At 51.4% G+C, this 18,510-nt stretch overlaps 1 protein-coding gene and 1 long non-coding RNA gene across 4 annotated transcripts in view; both read left to right on the forward strand.

Annotated features, from left to right (window-relative positions):
- Window positions 1-1,136: 1,136 nt before the first annotated feature.
- Window positions 1,137-18,510, forward strand: part of PTPRN2 (protein tyrosine phosphatase receptor type N2) — a 723,767-nt gene continuing 706,393 nt past the window's right edge. For all 3 annotated transcript variants that reach the window (XM_077849498.1, XM_077849499.1, XM_077849500.1), the window contains exon 1: window positions 1,137-1,390. In XM_077849498.1, the coding sequence (XP_077705624.1) occupies window positions 1,303-1,390 (88 nt within the window). In that variant the 5' untranslated portion in view covers window positions 1,137-1,302. The remainder of the gene's footprint in view (window positions 1,391-18,510) is intronic.
- Window positions 7,865-11,915, forward strand: LOC144284026 (uncharacterized). The gene is made up of 3 exons (XR_013352502.1): window positions 7,865-8,523; window positions 9,664-9,742; window positions 11,172-11,915. It is a non-coding gene; the product is annotated as an uncharacterized LOC144284026 (long non-coding RNA).

Raw genomic sequence — 18,510 nt, forward strand, 5'->3', positions numbered from 1 at the left:
TGGAGCCGAAGCCACCTCACACTCTACCCCACCTGCCCAGACCAGCCTTGTTGGGGTGATAAGGGGCAAGGAGGGAGAGGACACAGGGAGGCTGGCCGCTGAGAGGCAGGCGGCAAAGACAAACGTGCATGGTTCATGCAGCAGGAATGAGCTTGACCCAGGCCAGTGGGACCCTGGGGGTGAGAGGAGAAAGGAGCACTGACCCAGGCAGGGGGACAGCGGGGGTGAGAGGATGAAGAAGCACTGACCCAGGCCAGTGGGACCTCAGGGTTGACAGCTGGAAGGAGCTTTTTCCCAGCTAGCAGGACTGCAGGGGTGAGAGGAGGTGCAGGCCTCCCCAGTGCTGAGTGGAGCAGGTGGGGACTGGGACGTCCAGGGGATGGACACACAAACCACACCGGCACACAAAGCCACATACATATGACTCTTCCTGGAGACACTCACACTCACACTCATACTCACACGGCTCCCTCTGATGCCTCAAGCCCCCCCAGGACCCCTGCAGCCCTGTCCAGGTTTTCAGGGGTAGAAGGCTCCTGGGAGGAGCTCCAGAAGCCCCTCCCCGCCCCCTCCCGTCCGCTACGGACCTCTGGACGGTGTGGGGTGGGGTGGGGTGGGGTGGGGTGGGGTGGGGGGCAGCGGAGACTGCAGCAGAGCGCCTGGGGCCGCAGTGTCCTCCCCCCAACTTCCGCCCCGTGGCTGAGGACCCCACACCCCCAGACCCGGCTCCAGGCCCCTTTCTTGCGGGCCCGTGACGCTGGGCACTTACACCCACATTAAAGAAAACTCCCTGTGGGCACCAGCCACGTCCCTGCGTGGGTCAGCGCGGGTGGACACCTGCCCAGGCGCCGAGCGGAGCAGGGCCGGGCTGGGCCGTGCGGTTCTGTCCCTGCGGCCGCGGCCTGGCGGGGCAGGGGTGCAAGTGGAGGGAGCCGGGTGCGCAGGGGGCGCCGAGGCCGCTGGGCTGCAAGGTTGGGGGGGATCGCGGGGGGGGGGGGGCGGAGTGGGCGGGGCCGGGCGGGGCGGGGGCGGGGCCCGGAGAGGGCGGGGCCGGGCGGGGGCGGGGGCGGGGCCCGGAGAGGGCGGGGGCGGAGCCGGCGCGCGCGCGCTGCAGGGCGGGGGCGGGGCGGGGCGGGGCGGGGCGGGCGGCGCTGTCCGGTGCTGAAGCGGCGGCGGCGCGGGCAGGAGCGGGCAGGAGCGGGGAGGAGCGGGGAGGAGCGGCAGGAGCGGAGCTCTGCAGAGTGGGTCCCGCCGCCCCCGCCGCGCCGCCATGGACTGAGCGCCGCCCGCCGGGCCGCCGACATGGGGCCGCTGGTCGCGCTCCTGCTGCTGCTGGTGCCGCCGCGCGCCGCGCCCGCGCCCCGAGCCCGGCCGCTTCCGGGGCTTCTCGGTGAGTGTCTGGGGTGAATGGGGTGTCCTGGGGCGGGGGGGCCTCTCGGCGAGTGGGGGTCCGGGTGGGGGAGGGACGGGGTGGGGTTGCTGGGAGAGCCTGGGGCGCAAGGAGGGGGCTTCTCGGCGACGGAGGGGGGAGGGGAGGGGAGGGGGAGGGGCCTCCGGGCGGGGGCGGGGGCGGGGGCGGCGCGGTGAGTGACGGGCGTGGGGAGGGGTCTTCCTGGTGAGTGAGGGGGCGAATGGGGGCGGGGGCGGGGGGCGGGGAGGAGGTTCGTGGGCGCGCTCCGCCCCCCCAGCGCCTCCTTGTGCTCGCCGCAGCGCCCTGCCTCAGTTTCCTCCCCGGCGCCCCAGCCCTCGAGGGTTTCCGGCCGGTCAGCCCCCGCGGGCGGCCGGGAGCCCCGGGAGGCGCGGGGCTGGTCTGGGGCGGCGGGGCCGGGCCGCGGGGGCTGTGGCCTGCGTGGTCAGCGCGTGACCTCGGCCGCCCCCAGCCTCGCCGCCAGACCGGGCCGCCGTGAGGCCGCGGGGCCGGGAGAGGTCCGGGGTCCGCCCCCTTGCAGGCGCTCCTCCGGCCGGGCCCTCCCCGCACCCTCCCTGCACGCAGGCTTTGTGGAAAAGAGGCGGAATGATGGGTGGTCGGTGGGTTTGGACAGGTCTGGGGCGGGCCGGGGCGTGCCGAGTGCACGGGGCTGGGCGGCCCGGCTGCTTGGGCCTGGGCTGGCCCTGCCGGGCTCCCGAACAAAGGCTGCGAGGAGAGCGCAGGCTGCGGGCCCCGGGCTAACGCAGACCAGTGCCCTGGATGTCCGCCTTTCGTGGGGCCTGGCGGGCGGTGTGGGCCCAGCCGGAGGGCGAGCTGCTGATCGGAAGGGACGCCCCGCTTACCCCACATCCGGGGTGCTGTTGTCAGTCCCGTGCCCCCTGAGGGCGCTGTACCAGCCGGGTCATTCGTTTGGGGGGGGGGGAATCCTGGTCTCCAGGACCCTGCCCCAAACTGGGAAGGAAGGTTGGTGGGACCTGGTGTGAGAGCCTTTGGTCAGCTGGCCAGGTGCAGCGGCCTCAGGCCAGGGAGAACCAGGCTCAGTGGTGTCTTCTAGGAGGGCGGCTCTGTGGGGTTTGTGGGACCCTGTCCTTGACTCTTCTTTCTGTGTTAGAATTCCAGGTCAGAGCATTTTGCTTTAATCAGAGAAAGGAAGAAGGGAGAGGTGGCTGAGGGAGGGAGCTAAGGAAAACCCAGAATTGGAAGGCTCTCAAGAGAAGAAAATTAACCTATCATGGACGATATTGCACAACAAAGCAATGATATCTTGGCTCCAGGCTGCCTCATTTTCCCTCCGTGCTGATACTGCCAGGGAGTGTCCTGCATGTGGGCTCTGTTTGGGGCAGGAGGGCTCCATAGGTCTTTCGGGTCTGCTCAGGGGCTCCAGCTGGTGGGGTTAACCTGCTACTTTCCCATGTGATTGGAAGTTCCCTGGCAGTTCTTCAGAGAGCAAGCGCTAGGTGTGGTCTTCCTGTGTGGGGATCCAACCTGGAGCGGCACATAGCTTTGTGCACCCATGTGAGGCCCCCATGTCCTATGCACCCTGAACGCGGCTCCCGTGTTCTCAGGATTCATGTACGGTCTCCAGAAAGTGCAGGGGGAGCCGCGATCACCCCTGGAAGGTATATGTCGCCATTGTTCTGTTCCGCAGCCGTTGGGATCTCGTCTGTGGTCACACTCAGTATGTTGGTCCAAATCACAATGAAATGCACAGTGACCGTGATCCGTCACCTGGAGACCTTAGTCTTGGCCTCAGCCATGCCATTGGTACCCTGTTTATTCATTTAGCTCAAGTCAGTGCCTAGGGAACACACCGTTCACAGAAACCTGACTTTCTGCTCCTGCCTTGCACCTAACCTAACTTGTAATGTTGTAGGTTAGAACAAGGGGTTCGATACCGCTGAGGCCTGAGACCAGGTCTTGCTGTACAGGCTGTCGTGCCTGGAGCCAGACAGGGAAACCAGGATCAACAGTAGTAAGAGCGAGTTTGTTCTCTTTGTTCTGAGCCACGTCCTGTGACACTGTGTTTGCACAGCAGCTCCTGGCAGCATCCCGGTGCCGTGGACACCCCACCTTTGCCCTGTCGTCCAGGGTACCCTCCCCTGTAATCGCTTTAGCTCCCTGCTCGTGCCCATGCGTCCATGTCATTCTGGTGCAGGAGACGTCTTTGTGACAGTTTCCCATCCATATCAGCCGCACGGGGTGGGAATCGTGGCATCCCCGTTAGAGAGAAGATCTGACGTTGCTTCCAGTCAGCATTCCATCACTGTGTCAGGCCCTCGTCCAGGATAGCGGAGTGGTTTTGTTCCATCTTGGGGGCTCCTTGGCTCCCTCCCCTTGCCTTTCTCTGTGGTTTCAGGGCCTCCTTTTGGTCAGGTGTTCAGGAAGATGCACTTCTGATTCAAGTGTAGGCTGTTGGTCTTTAAGCCACGCTTCAGTCTTGGGAAGCCAGTTCATGAACCAGCTCCAACAGCCCCTACACTCAAGAGCAATCCTATAAAAGACCCTTCTCTTGCTAAAGAAATAAGGACCCTATTTGCCAAAGGACAGAGTCAACCTTTCATGCACATTTTTCTGGAAGAATCCGAAGTCAGAGGTTCGCGGTGTCTCTGGCTTAGAGGAAGGTGTTTCGTTTGTGCCCCTGGGCCTGATTTGCCCCGTGTATTTGTCACTCCCAGTGAGTCCCCTCAGAGCTGGGGAGGGGGCAGCAAGGAGCAGGAGGCTTGCTCTGGGAACTAGATAGTGAGATTGTTTACTTGAAATCAAAGTACCCTTGCTGCTGCCAGAGCACCCATCCACTTTGTGTCCTTGGGTCCATGGCTCTTGATTCTGTGGTGTGTGTGGTGAGGAGTAGCCCTCCCCTCCCCTAGAGCACCCCCTTTTCTGGCTGCGAGCCATCTTTGCCTGCTCTGTCCCCTGCTCTGGCTCCTCCAGCATCTGTAGCTCCTGTTCCCATGCAGAAGGGAACCCGGGCTTCTGTGGAAGGGAGCTGGCGGACCACGGGCTTCTGCAGGGCCAGGTGCATTTAGTGCTGCCCTCTCCCGCGTCCAGAGATGCAGTTGCACGTGTCAGACTCTGGAGGAACGTGCAGGGAATAAAGGAGGTTTTGAAATGGCTTCCTCTCAGCCAAGCTGTGCATCCCTGCATCTTGCAGCTCTTCTTTAAGAAGTCACTCTGCCACTCTGCGTTTGTCCCTGGTTCCCAGGACCTTGGTCCTGGTGTGCACCAAGTAGTCCAATTTTTGGTAGTTGGCTTTATGGCCTCTTTTGTGGTGGTGCCAGGCCCTGTGGCGTGTGTGTGCAGAACCTGCATAGGCCCTAAATGTGCAGACCTGTTGGGTCTCTGGCTCCCGCGCAGAAGGGTAAACCCAGGCCCTCGCTGGGGAGCTTGACAGCTGACAGCAGTCACTGTTTCCTTTACGTGCTAATAATTGCTGCATTCTCATTTTATTTTGATCTCCTTTTGTCTTCTTCTTCTTCTTCTTCTTCTTCTTCTTCTTCTTCTTCTTCAAGATTTCATTTATTCATGACAGAGAGAGAGAGAGAGGCAGAGACACAGGCAGAGGAAGAGAGAGAGAAGCAGGCTCCACGCAGGGTGCCTGATGTGGGACTTGATCCCCGGTCTCCAGGATCACACCCCTGGTGGAAGGCAGCACTAAACTGCTGGGCCACTGGGGCTGCCCCCCCCCCCTTTTTTAAGGCAGGCAGTATTACCTAAATTGTGAACGCAGTGATTTTCCCCCCTTTTTAAAAATTTTTTGAAAGTCGGGAATATGCGTTGAGGAAGAGGAGAAGTTTGAAAGAAGGATGGGCTTAGCTGAGTGGTCCTTGTACATGGTGTTATTAAGAAATGTTTCTGTTGGGGCGCCTGGGGGGCTCAGTGGGTGATCCCGGGGTCTTGCTCCATGGGGAGCCTACTGGCCTGCCTCTCCTTCTGCTCCCCCCTCCCCATGCTCACTTTGTTCTCTTTCCCTCAAATAAATAAATAAATAAATCTTAAAACAAAACAAAACAAAGGTTTATATGAATGACCATGATCTCTTGGAACATTACATTAGAATATCAAAATTCCTGATGAAAAGATGTTTGTGACTAGATGTAACCCAAACTAAAAATAACCCTTTGGCTGAGGGTGGCATACATTTAAGATACTCTGGATATATGTACATACTGCGAGTTCAAGGATTCTTTTATGTGTGGAGAGGCAAAAACCAAAACATAAAAACCTTAAGAAATGAGCAGAAAGGGTCTGAATTCAGATGTATCCTAGTAGACGCAGGCCCAGAGAGGCTCACTTCACAAGAACCTGTCTTATCGTTACTGACAAGATGTTCCGTTTCCTGAGAGAGCAAACAGCTGAATCCATAGCAGATAACTCTCTGCTCCACATAAAAGCACCTGGCAGCTGTTTCCACATTAGTCTAAATTGACCTTCATGAGTATGAACCCAGCTGGACTTGTTTTTTTTTTTTTTAATTTTGGTTGATAGGGGGCCAGAAAAGCCAAGAAGCAGAAAATAACCCCGGGCACTTTTCTGGTGGCTGGAAACAGTTACTTGTTGAAGGAAGAAGGAAGTTTTTTTCTCTTACTTCATGCTGTCCAGCAGGTTGGCCACAAGCGCTATCTAAATATTTAGGGCAGGAAGTGAAAGGGGGTGCGGTTCTCTTGGAAACACCTCTGTTCTCTTGTTCAGTGAGTCTTTTGTTTGTTAGTGGCTTCTGGCTGATGAGTGGACACGCCCCTGTAAGGGGAGGGCTCTGAACTTTGGACGGGGGGGGGGGGGGGGGGGGGGGGGGGGGGGGGGGGCAGCTGATGTGTTTCTGTCCTTCTATAAAGCGATTGTTGTGTGTGCTCCATGTGAAGAAATAAGTAAGCTCGGTGACCATCGCTTGGCCTCACGTCTGCAGGAGGAGGTGGAAAACAGGGTGCTGTGGCTCTTTCCTCCGTCCCCTCAGCTCCTGCCCATGGTTCAGAAACTGCAGGGATGCTCCCGGTCAAGACATGGGGCTGTGAGGGCCGTGGAATGGGCGGGGGTGGAGGGGGTGGGGAGGGGTTAGTCAGCAAACAGATTGGGGCACTTCCTCTTTTTATTTTATTTTGTTTTTCACTTTCTCTTTTTACATTTAATTAGAAGTGAACGTACAGTGAAATGGAGCTTTTTGTTTTGGTGGATTGTTCCAGGTATAGATTCTGACGGCAGGCGATAGAACAGCCCCTTCCAGCCAGCGTGGCTCTATGCTCTCCCTTTGTGGGGACAGCCTGCCCTGTCCCTTGAGCCCTTGGCAACCTCTGGAACCCTTCACGTGCCATCACAGGTTCTTGCCAGAAACACCCCGATAAGTGGGCATTTGCATCTTCCGTTTTACAGATGGAAAGACTGAGGCTTGTGGTGGCCCAGCAGAGTGCCGTGAGACACTTGGTGCTGGGATTGGATCCTGGGCCCGAGTCTCCTCCTTGCAGCGGGCAACCCCAGGATGAGGCAGGGATGGCTCTGGGATGCAGAGCCCGGCAGGAGGGACTCGTGCACTCTTGCAGCAATGCGTCTCTGTAATGCCACGGGGACGGGAAGGTCTCCCTCCTACTGTTGCCGGGTCAGAGGGGTTTCCACTTGTCAGGTTGCCTTTCCGAAGGAGCTTCAGGGCCCGGGGGCTCTGTGGGCCTGTTGGACAGAATTTGAAATTGCTCTTTGGTCCAGAGTGGTGGGGCTGGGCTGACTCTCTGGCTTGGCTCTTGCCTCTTGCTCCAGGTGTCAAGTTCCAGGACCTGGTTGGCCTCTCTGAGGGAGGCTTGGTGCTCAGATATGGAAACTGGATTTTGGATGCCGTTGGCCTCCCCTGGGGCAGGAGTGCAGGGGCCACCGAAGTGTTCGCGGCCTTGTGTGCTCATGGGTTTCCTTGTCTCCGTCAGTCATCCGTGTGGTAATAGGACACTGGGAAGCAGACCTGTGACAAGAAGAAGCCTGCAAAGGGGTGAGGGAGGGGTTGTTCTCATGAGAAAACTGTACGCAGAGTCCACCTGAGCTGGACATCGAGTGGCGCCCAAGCCAGGGAGACCTTCAGCCGCTCCGTACTTTCCAAGGCATCTGGTAGAGGAAGGGACAGGATTCCTGCGCACTGACCACCCCCCCACCCCGGCACACGGGCGTTCTGTGTCCCCGTGTGTCCTGAAGGGCCTTTAGGCTCTGATGCAATGTCTGTACATGAGGTACAAAGGGTGTTTTTTTTTTTTTTTAATTTTATTTATTTATGATAGTCACACACACACAGAGAGAGAGAGAGGCAGAGACACAGGAAGAGGGAGAAGCAGGCTCCATGCAGGGAGCCCGACGTGGGATTCGATCCTGAGTCTCCAGGATCGCGCCCTGGGCCAAAGGCAGGCGCCAAACCGCTGCGCCACCCAGGGATCCCTTTTTTTTTTTTTTTTTTTTTTTTTAACAAAGGGTGTTTGGAAATGGTTTGTTTGGTGGAAGGGGTTCTCAGAAGGAAGGCCGACCTGGTTTCCAAAAGGAGAAGGACTTCATGTTAATGGCGCGAGTCGGTTTTGAGTCCAGCAGCGAAATGCGGTCAATTTGTCAGGGGACAGAGCTGCCAAGAAAACTGGCCACGCGAAGCTGATGCTTTTCCATTTGGGGCAGTGGCTTCAATGCAGTGCAGAGTGGTAGTTACGCTCAGGTAGGGCCGGAAGCTGGCGCGGTGAGTCGCGTGTTCCCTGACACAGCCCGTGTTTAGTGGTGGCAGGCGAGGCACCAGCGGGAGCTTAGTGCTCAGGGCCACGCAGGGAGTGGGGTCCAGCCTGAGGAGGGGCGTGGCACCGTCTGTCCGTGCGCCTTCCCCATGCAGGCACATTCTCTCCTGCAGAAGCACACGTGCTCTTACCAAAATAGACCGCACGACTTCCTCAGTCTCTCTCCATTTTTTGCCTAAAAACAGGTCTAGGTTAAGGTCACTCGTCTCCCGTCTAAGTGTTGTATGAGCAGCATGTGGATCAGCTTATAAGTCCACATGGGAAATACCGAGGATGGGTGTCCGTCTGCGTGACCAAGCCTCACCGTGTTCCCATCCTTGATTCCGTGAAATAACAAACACGGAAAGGAAACAGGTGATTTCTGAAAACATGGTGGGGATGAGTGGATATGGGTCCAGAACACAAATTAAATGATAAGAGATAATGTTTCCATGCAGCACGTTGGCAGACTGAGGGGTTGCTTGTCTTCCCAATCTGGTAGTCCTCACAGTTTGCACTTACATTAGAGGTCAAGGGGGAAAAGTCAAGGGAAAAGAAAGGACTTCACCTGTAATTTTTCTGAATTTATACCATGAGCAAAGTACCGAATTCTTCATGTTTTTGAGAGGATTCTATGAGATGGTGCAGAGTCCTTGGTAATGGCAGGCCCAGCTGTTACTATTCTTGCAGGTTCCATTTTTTTTTTTCCAGTTAACGTTGGAGTTTGGTGGCCACACAGGGTGGAATATTGTTATTATTGAAAATATTAATACTGTGGTGAGTCCGAGTCTCAGCTAAATTGACTATTGAGATTTTTTAAAGCATTACCAGTACACTTTATTTTTTAAAAAGATCTATTTATTTTAGAGAGTGTGCATGTGCACACATGGGGTGTGGGGGTGAGCGAGAGCCAGAGACTCCCAAGCAGACTCCCCACTGAACTCAGGGCTCGATCTCATGACCCTGAGGTCATGACCTGAGCTGAAATAGAGTTGGGTGCTCAACTGACTGAGTCCCCCCCCCGGTGCCCCACCACTGTTACATTTTAAATAGTAATATCATTTAGGTTTTTTGATAAGCATGTTTAAATAGCTAAACAGTTTGGGGGCAGACCTGATCATGTTGTAATGAGCATGACCAGTGGTGAGAGCACCTTCTAGCATTTATTTCACATCATCCCTTCAAATAGCAGAAAGCCCTTGAATAAAGGAACCGACTTGAATGGTACTTGTGCATGTTTCTTACATGTTTGAGTGGAAACTAGAGTAAAAACTGTGTGTACTCCCTCAGGTACACTAGAATTTGCTTTTAAAATATTATGTAATATTTGATAAGTGCAAAAATCAAAGCACTTCTTTAGTATATTTGATGCGTTTAGGTTGCATTGTTTTTAGATGTTTGGATTTTTGTCGTATCACCGAGGCATGAAAAATATTAGGACTCACGTGGTCTTGTAAAAGCATCGAGGGTCACACCGGAGTGTCCCACCACGGTGTGCATATCTACCTCCCACAGCCGGGGACAGCAGGTGCAAACAGTGAGGGGGAGACCCCAACAGCATCCCCTGCCCTGGAGCCCCCGTGGGGGACAGCAGGTAAGTACTGTGAGGGGAAGACTCTGATGGTGTCCCCTGCCCTGGAGCCCCCATGGGGGACAGCAGGTGCACACTGTGAGGAGGAGACCCCAATAGTGTCCCCTGCCCCGGAGCCCCTGCAGGGGACAGCAGGTGCACTATGAGGGGGAGACTCTGATGGCGTCCCCTGCCCTGGAGCCCCTGTGGGGGACAGCAGGTGTGCACTGTGAGGAGGAGACCCCAATGGCGTCCCCTGCCCTGGAGCTCCTACAGGGGACAGCAGTTGCCCCCACTGTGAAGGGGAGACACTGACAGCATCCCCTGCTCCTAGAGCCCCCCACGGGGCACAGCAGGTGCACACTGTGAGGGAGAGGTCCCAATGGCTTCTTGGAGCAGTGTGAGGGCTGAGTCTTCTCTTGCCCCACGCAGGCCTCCCAGGTCTGCACCGTCTGTACTGCTACCCGAGGCCTTGGGGAGTGAGGACGAGCTCAGCTGTGCCCTGGGCTCTTCCAGAAGAGGCTGTGGTGGCCACAGGGGTGGCGTCCCAGGGGTGGGCCAGCGCCTCTGGGGGCTCAGACTCCGGAAGCTTCTCTCTCCATGGGCCCTGGGCTTGGATGTTGTGGTTTGAGGCTCAGCTGTGGGCCTGCCAACCGAGTTCCCCTCCGCAAGTGCTCTGACTTCTCAGGCGGCTTTGGTGGTGTCCAACAGCCGCCACCCCCTGCTGTGTGTCCCGCCCTGCCTGTCCCTGTACCTGGAGCCACTCCCCCCCTCCCCTGCTAATGGGGCCCTGCTGCCTGCCCAGGGTGCAGCCAGGGGTGAGTCTCGTGGGCTCAAGGTTGGGCTGGCCTGTGGGATGGCTGGGGGGGCCCATGGTTTGGGTTGTTACCATCCCGTGCGCCCTTTGACCTACCTGGGGCTGCCCATAGTCCTGGGGAAGGTCTGTGGCCTCTGGGGCTGGGCCTTATTCCATCATTTGCTCCCTGTGTTTACTGGGCTCTTCCCCGCAGCTTCTCTCTTAGAGAAAAGATGAGCAAAGGCTGTTCCCCTGCTCCTCTGGCCTTTGTGAGGTTCCCTGGATGTTTGTGGGCCACCAAGGAGGCTGGGAGTGAGCCATGGGTGCCTAACACCTGGGCGCCACTCTGCTCCTGCATGACCACAGCCTTTACATCCACGTGCAAGGGATGGTGCACTTGTGTTCTGTTACTGTTGGTGAACTTCTGTCATGTGCAGCTTGTGTCAGCAGCACCTGAGTCCCCAGACTCGGGCTGCCTGAGTCTCCTGGCAGGAGTACCTGTGGGAGGAAGTGAGCAGAGGTGCCAGTGAGGTGCATGGGTTGGGGGCGGCCGGGGCAGCCCCACGAAAGCTTCATGCTGGGGGGCCAGGCTCTGGGACCTGCCCAGAAAGAACCGCCAGGTTCTGAGCCCCAAGGACCTGTTAATGTCTGTTTCAGTTCCCGTGGCCTGGAAAACGCTTCAACAGAGGGCTTTGTAACAATTGAGCTGGAAAAGGAAAACTATGATGTCAGAAGGAAAACGGTGCAGAGGCTGAACTGCCTCCTCCAGTGGACCCTGTCCGGCAGGGTGCTCAGGCACGATGGCTGGCTTCTCCCCGGGGTCACTGAGCACATCTTCTTGGCAGCGGCCATGCCGGGCCTCGGGTCTCCTGTTTGCTTGTTTTGTTTGGAGCAAGAAGCAGGGACTTCAAGAGAGCTTAGTAAGTGTGGATGTTCAAAACCCAGCTCTTTTTTTTTTTTTTTTTTGTATATTTTTTTATTGGAGTTCAATTTGCCAACATATAGTATAGCCTCCAGTGCTCATCCCATCAAGTGCCCCCCTCAGTGCCTGTCACCTAGTCACCCCATCCTGCCGCCCACCTCCCCTTCCACTCTCCCTTGTTCATTTCCCCGAGTTAGGAGTCTCTCATGTTTTGTCTCCCTCACTGACATTTCTCACTCATTTTTTCTCCTTTCCTCTTTATTCCCTTTCACTATTTTTTTATATTCCCCGAATGAATGAAACCATATAATGTTTGTCCTTCTCCGATTGCCTTATTTCACTCAGTATAATACTCTCCAGTTCTACAGAGGATGCTGTTTAACATGAAGTTCTAATTGCTCGGAGTCTAAACAGAGGGAAGCATTCTGACCACTTGAATAAAGAAACCTTTCAATTTTTTTAAAAGAATGACTGTTTTACTTTAGAGAGAGTGAGAGAGTGAGCCTGAGTGGGAGGCACAGAGGGAGAGGGAGAGAGAATCTCCAGCTGACGTCATGCTGAGTGGGGAGCCTGACACAGGGCTCGATCTCACAACCTGACATCACAGCCTGAGCCCTGAGCCAGAGGCAGGCACTTACTCGACTGTGCCACTAGGCGCCCCAAGAAACCTTTTTAAGTAGAAATATTATTTTTCAGAATAAAGATTAGACTTTTAGTTTAGCCCCCTAAGAAGCGAGATCTACTTATTTTCTTTTTTTTTTTTTAAGATTTTATTTATTCATGAGAGACACACAGAGAGAGGCAGAGACACAGGCAGAGGGAGAAGCAGGCTCCCTGCAGGGAGCCTGATGTGGGACTCGATCCCATGACCTGAGGCAAAGGCAGCAGATGCTCAACCACTGACCCAGGCGTCCCTTATTTTCTAATTTCTATGACAATTTCCAATAATTGTCTCTTTCTCACATATAGTGAACTTATATTTTCATTTATTGTTGTCGAGGATGGGGGTCCATGTGTGCGGATTGAGTAACTAGAAATGAGTGAGGTATGTTGCTGGTTGCTGGAAACTATCATTCACACATGGAAAGCCAACGTCTAGGAGGATGGACCAAGGCAATATCCAAAGAACACTGTGGGAATATGAATAATTACTGGTAAAAAGCATTCAGACAAAAGAGGACCAAATGTTAGCGACGACATGAGATCTTGCTTCATTATGTGTATTTTGTCTTTTTGGGAAGTAAGATGCAGTTCTGAAAGAACATCTTGATTTAGTGCTATTCTGAGAAGATAAAAATGTGCAATCAGGCTGAAAATTTGGGTATTTATATAGATATGCATGTTCTCATTTTTCAAAGGTTTTGAGGGATTAAAATATCATTGTGAAACCTATTTTAGGATAGTATCAGTGCATTAATGAAGAAGTCATTAGTTAAAAAGTGATGTTTTTGGTCTCAATACTGTTGAAGAGTATACAGTATTTGTTGAATAATTAAATATTCTTCATAAGAACTGTGAAAGAACACCAGACATCTGGGGTAGATTTAAAGTCAAGCACGGTAGAAAAAATAATGTTCTAGACTGTTAGAGGCGATCTTACATAAACTAACATGTGTCACAAAGATTTTGATTAAACGGGTACTCACTCCAAAATCAGAACCTTATTTTGGAAGACTCTTCCTGGGTCTGGATGTATCGTTATTGTGTTCCTGTGGTTGTAGTTCCTCCAGAATTATCAAAAGACGCTGCTGCTTCTCCATGTCAAATAAGTGAATGCTGGAAGGAAGGACAGGCTCTGAAGAAGGGGCAGAGGGTTGTTCTGACTTGCAGCCTGGAGGATATGCAGGTGGGGAAGCTGGTGGTGTCATGCTGTCATCTACTATCTCAAGTCACAAGATGCTGTTAGAACAGTGCCTACTACTGATGATAATATAGACAAATCCACATTTGGAAAAGTCTGGAGGATGATTTATGATCTTTTTAGCCACCTTCTGTTTGGGTCTAATTAAGTTTGCTCTGCTTTTGACCTCAGCGTGTGACTAGGAGAAGAAGATCACCCCACCGTCTGTGTCTGTGGTCGTCAACAACGCGTCATCTCTTTGCAAGAATCCGTTCAAATCTCTGCTGCATATCGAGTTAGTTAATATGGGTCCTCTGGTCCGTTTCGGCCTCACCAGGCACAAGGCAGTACAAGGAGCTGCTGTGCATTGTGAGGACCAGAGGAGGGGCTTCTCTCCTCCTTCACCAGACCTCAGGGGACCTCCTAAGGCTGTGGGTTAGTAGACACACGTATGGAGTGTGCTTAATGATGAGTCAGTGTTGGGATGGGCTTATCCCAATACATACACTCATTGACTCTGCTGAATAAGTAAAACAATCACAGACTTTTACTTATTTTTTATTTTTTAATTTTTTAAAAGACTTTTAAAATTTATTTATTCATGAGAGATACAGAGAGGGGCAGAGACACAGGCAGAGGAAGCAGGCCCCTCACAGGGAGTCCGATGTGGGACTCCATCCCAGGACCCTGGGATCACCACATGAGCCAAACGCATATGCCCAACTGCTGAGCCACTCAGGATCCCAATCACAGACTTTTAGAGCTGGAAAAGGTCTTCTGGTCCGGTGTCAGCAAGTTATCAGTACGAAGTGAGGAGATTCAGATTGAGGGACGCCAAGGTCGGGCGGCCTCCGAGACTGACCCAGACAGAGGGACCGAGCAGGGACATCTTCATGTGACAAACGAATGTGCTGGGTGTGGGGAGCCCTGGCTACAGTCAGGAAGGTGGCCTCATGATTCTTTAGGGCCCCTCTGGTTCCTCTATGGTCAGACTCTGTTTTCAAAAGTGATACTGAGAAATGACTATCGTCACAAATAACATCATCTTATCTTGAAAATGTCTTAACTGTATCTGGCCTCATCAGCACTAAAAGCTGATGTTTACTTTTTAAAAAGTTTTTTCATTCATATTTTATTTATTTATTTGAGAGGGAGACAGAGCACGAGTGGGGGAGGTGCAGAGGGAGCAGCAGGCACCCCCACTGAGCGTGAGGCCTGATACGGACCCGAACTCAGGACCCTGAGGACATGACCTGTGCCGAAGGCAGAGGCTGTGCCCACTGTGCCCCCAAGGCACCCTGAAGGCTACTGTTTTCTGCATTTCTAGGGCACAGATTCCCTTTCTCATCCCCTAGCCCATTTCTCTGTAGACGAGCATAAAACGTCAGTGAAACACGACGGAATGTTGGTTATCCGTTGAGGCATCTGTACCAGGAGCAGTCATGCATTCATTCCTGTCCCGTGTTTTTATAAAGCTAAGATGAGGGCAGGAAATACATTCCCAGATATAAACATCAGATTTCCTTTCTTTTTCTTTTTTTTTTTTTTTACTCTTTGAACTTTATTTTATTTAAAAAAATTTTTTTTATTGGAGTTCAGTTTGCCAACATTTAGCATAGCACCCAGTGCTCATCCCACCAAGTGCCCCCCTCAGTGCCCATCACCCAGTCACCCCCACCCCCCGCCCACCTCCTCTTCCACTACCCTTTGTTCGTTTCCAAGAATTAGGTGTCTCTCATGTTTTGTCACCCTCACTGATATTTTCACTCATTTTCTCTCCTTTCCCCTTTATTCCCTTTCACTAATTTTTATATTCTTTGAATGAATGAGACCATATAATGTTTGTCCTTTTCCAATTGACTTACTTCACTCAGCATAATACCCTCCAGTTCCATCCATGTCGAAGCAAATGGTGGGTATTTGTCGTTTCTAATGACTGAGTAATATTCCATTGTATACATAAACCACATCTTCTTTATCCATTCATTTTTCGATGGACACCAAGGCTCCTTCCACAGTTTGGCTATTGTGGACATTGCTGCTATAAACATTGAGGTGCAGGTGTCCCGGCGTTTCACTGCATCTGTATCTTTGGGGTAAATCCCCAACAGTGCAATTGCTGGGTCGTAGGGCAGGTATATTTTTAACTGTTTGAGGAACCTCCACACAGTTTTCCAGAGTGGCTGCACCAGTTCACATTCCCACCAACAGTGTAAGAGGGTTCCCTTTTCTCCTCATCCTCTCCGACATTTGTGGTTTCCTGCCTTGTTAATGTTCACCATTCTCACTGGTGTGAGGTGGGATCTCATTGTGGTTTTGATCTGTATTTCCCTGATGGCAAGTGATGCAGAGCATTTTCTCATGTGCTTGTTGGCCACGTGTATGTCATCTTTGGTGAAATTTCTGCCCATGTCTTTTGCCCATTTCATTATTGGATTGTTTGTTTCATTGGTGTTGAGTTTAATAAGTTCTTTATAGATCTTGGAAACTAGCCCTTTACCTGATACGTCATTTGCAAATATCTTCTCCCATTCTGTAGGTTGTCTTTTAGTTTTGTTGACTGTATCCTTTGCTGTGCAAAAGCTTCTTATCATGATGAAGTCCCAATAATTCATTTTTGCTTTTGTTTCTCTTGCCTTCGTGGATGTATCTTGCAAGAAGTTACTGTGGCCAAGTTCAAAAAGGGTGTTGCCTGTGTTCTCCTCTAGGATTTTCATGGAATCTTGTCTCACATTTAGATTTTTCATCCATTTTAAGTTTATCTTTGTGTATGGTGAGAGAGAGTGGTCTAGTTTCATTCTTCTGCATGTGGATGTCCAATTTTCCCAGCACCATTTATTGAAGAGACTGTCTTTTTTCCAGTGGATAGTCATTCCTGCTTTGTCGAATATTAGTTGACCATAAAGTTGAGGGTCCACTTCTGGATTCTCTATTCTGTTCCATTGATCTATGTGTCTGTTTTTGTGCTAGTACCACACTGTCTTGATGACCACAGGTTTGTAGTACAACCTGAAATCTGGCATTGTGATGCCCCCAGCTATGGTTTTCTTTTCTTTTTTTTTTTTTTTTTAAGATTTTATTTATTTATTCATGAGAGACACAGAACGTGCACGAGAGAGGCTGAGACACAGGCAGAGGGAGAAGCAGGTTCCATGCAGGGAGCCACATGGGACTCAATCCCGGGTCTCCAGGATCACTCCCTGGGCGGAAGGCAGCACTAAACCGCTGCGCCACCCGGGCTGCCCTATGGTTTTCTTTTTTAATTCCCCTGGCTATTTAGGGTCTTTTCTGATTCCACACAAATCTTAAGATGATTTGTTACAACTCTCTGAAGAAAGTCCATGGTATTTTGATAGGGATTGCATTAAATGTGTAAATTGCCCTGGGTAACATTGACAATATTAATTCTTCCAATCCATGAGCATGGAATATTTTTCCATCTCTTTGTGTCTTCCTCAATGTCTTTCAGAAGCGTTCTGTAGTTTTGAGGGTATAGATCCTTTACCTCTCTGGTTACGTTTATTCCTAGGTATCTTATGCTTTTGGGTGCAACTGTAAATGGGATTGACTCCTTAATTTCTCTTTCTTCAGTCTCATTGTTAGTGTATAGAAATGCCACCGATTTCTAGGCATTGATTTTGTATCCTGCCACACTGCTGAATTGCTGTATGAGTTCTAGCAATCTTGGGGTGGAGTCTTGTGGGTTTTCTATGTAGAGTATCATGTCATCTGCAAAGAGGGAGAGTTTGACTTCTTCTTTGCCAATTTGAATGCCTTTTATTTCTTTTTGTTGCCTGATTGCTGAGGCTAGGACTTCTAATATGTTGAATAGCAGTGGTGAGAGTGGACATCCCTGTCTTGTTCTTGATCTTAGGGGAAAGGCTCCCAGTGTTTCCCCACTGGGAATGATATTTGCTGTGGGCTTTGCATAGATGGCTTTTAAGATGTTGAGGAATGTTCCCTCTATCCCTACACTCTGAAGAGTTTTGATCAGGAATGGATGCTGTATTTTGTCAAATGCTTTCTCTGCATCTATTGAGAGGATCATCTGGTTCTTGTTTTTCCTCTTGTTGATATGATCAATCACATTGATTGCTTTATGAGTGTTGAACCAGCCTTGTGTCCCGGGGATAAATCCTACTTGGTCATGGTGAATAATCTTCTTAATGTATTGTTGGATTCTATTGGCTAGTATCTTGTTGAGAATTTTTGCATTTGTGTTCATCAGGGATATTGGTCTACAATTCTCCTTTTCGGAGGGGTCTTTGTCTGGTTTTAGAATTAAGGTGATGCTGGCCTCATAGAACGAATTTGGAAGTACTCCATCTCTTTCTATCTTTCCAAACAGCTTTAGTGGAATAGCTCTGGTTTCTTCTTTAAACATTTGATAGAATTCCCCTGGGAAGCCATCTGGCCCTGGACTTTTGTGTCTTGGGAGGTTTTGGATGACTGCTTCAATTTCCTCCCTGGTCATTGGCCTGTTCAGGTTTTCTATTTCTTCCTGTTCCAGTTTTGGTAGTTTGTGGTTTTCCAGAAATGTGTCCATTTCTTCTAGATTGCCTAATTTATTGGTGTATTACTGCTCATAATAAGTTTTCAAAATCATTTGTATTTCCTTGGTATTGGTTGTGATCTCTTCTTTCTCATCCATGAATGTTATTAATGTGAGTCTTTTCTCTCTTCTTTTTAATAAGACTGCTAATAGGGACGCCTGGGTGGCTCAGCGGTTGGGCGCCTGCCTTTGGCTCAGGTTGTGATCCCCGAGTCCGGGATCGAGTCCCGCATCGGGCTCCCTGCGAGGAGCCTGTTTCTCCCTCTGCCTATGTCTCTGCCTCTCATCTCAATCTGTGTCTCTCATGAATAAATCAATACATCTTTAAACAAAATAAGGCTGCTAATGGTTTATCTATCTTATTAATTCTTTCAAAGAACCAACTCCTGGTTTTGTTGATCTCTTCCGCAGTTCTTCTGGTCTCTATTTCATTGAGTTCTGCTCAAATCTTTATTAATTGTCTTCAACTGCTGGGTGAAGGTTTCATTTGCTGTTCCTTCTCCAGCTCCTTTAGGTGCAAGGTTAGCTTTGTATTTGAGTTCTTTCCATTTTTTGGATGGATGCTTGTATTGCAATGTATTTCCCCCTCAGGACTGCTTTTGCTGTATCCCAAAGATTTTGAATGGTGGTATCTTCATTCTCATTAGTTTCCATGAATCTTTTTAATTCCTCTCTAATTTCC

Source organism: Canis aureus, chromosome 15 (assembly GCF_053574225.1).
Source record: "Canis aureus isolate CA01 chromosome 15, VMU_Caureus_v.1.0, whole genome shotgun sequence".
NCBI classification, from domain to species: domain Eukaryota; kingdom Metazoa; phylum Chordata; class Mammalia; order Carnivora; family Canidae; genus Canis; species Canis aureus.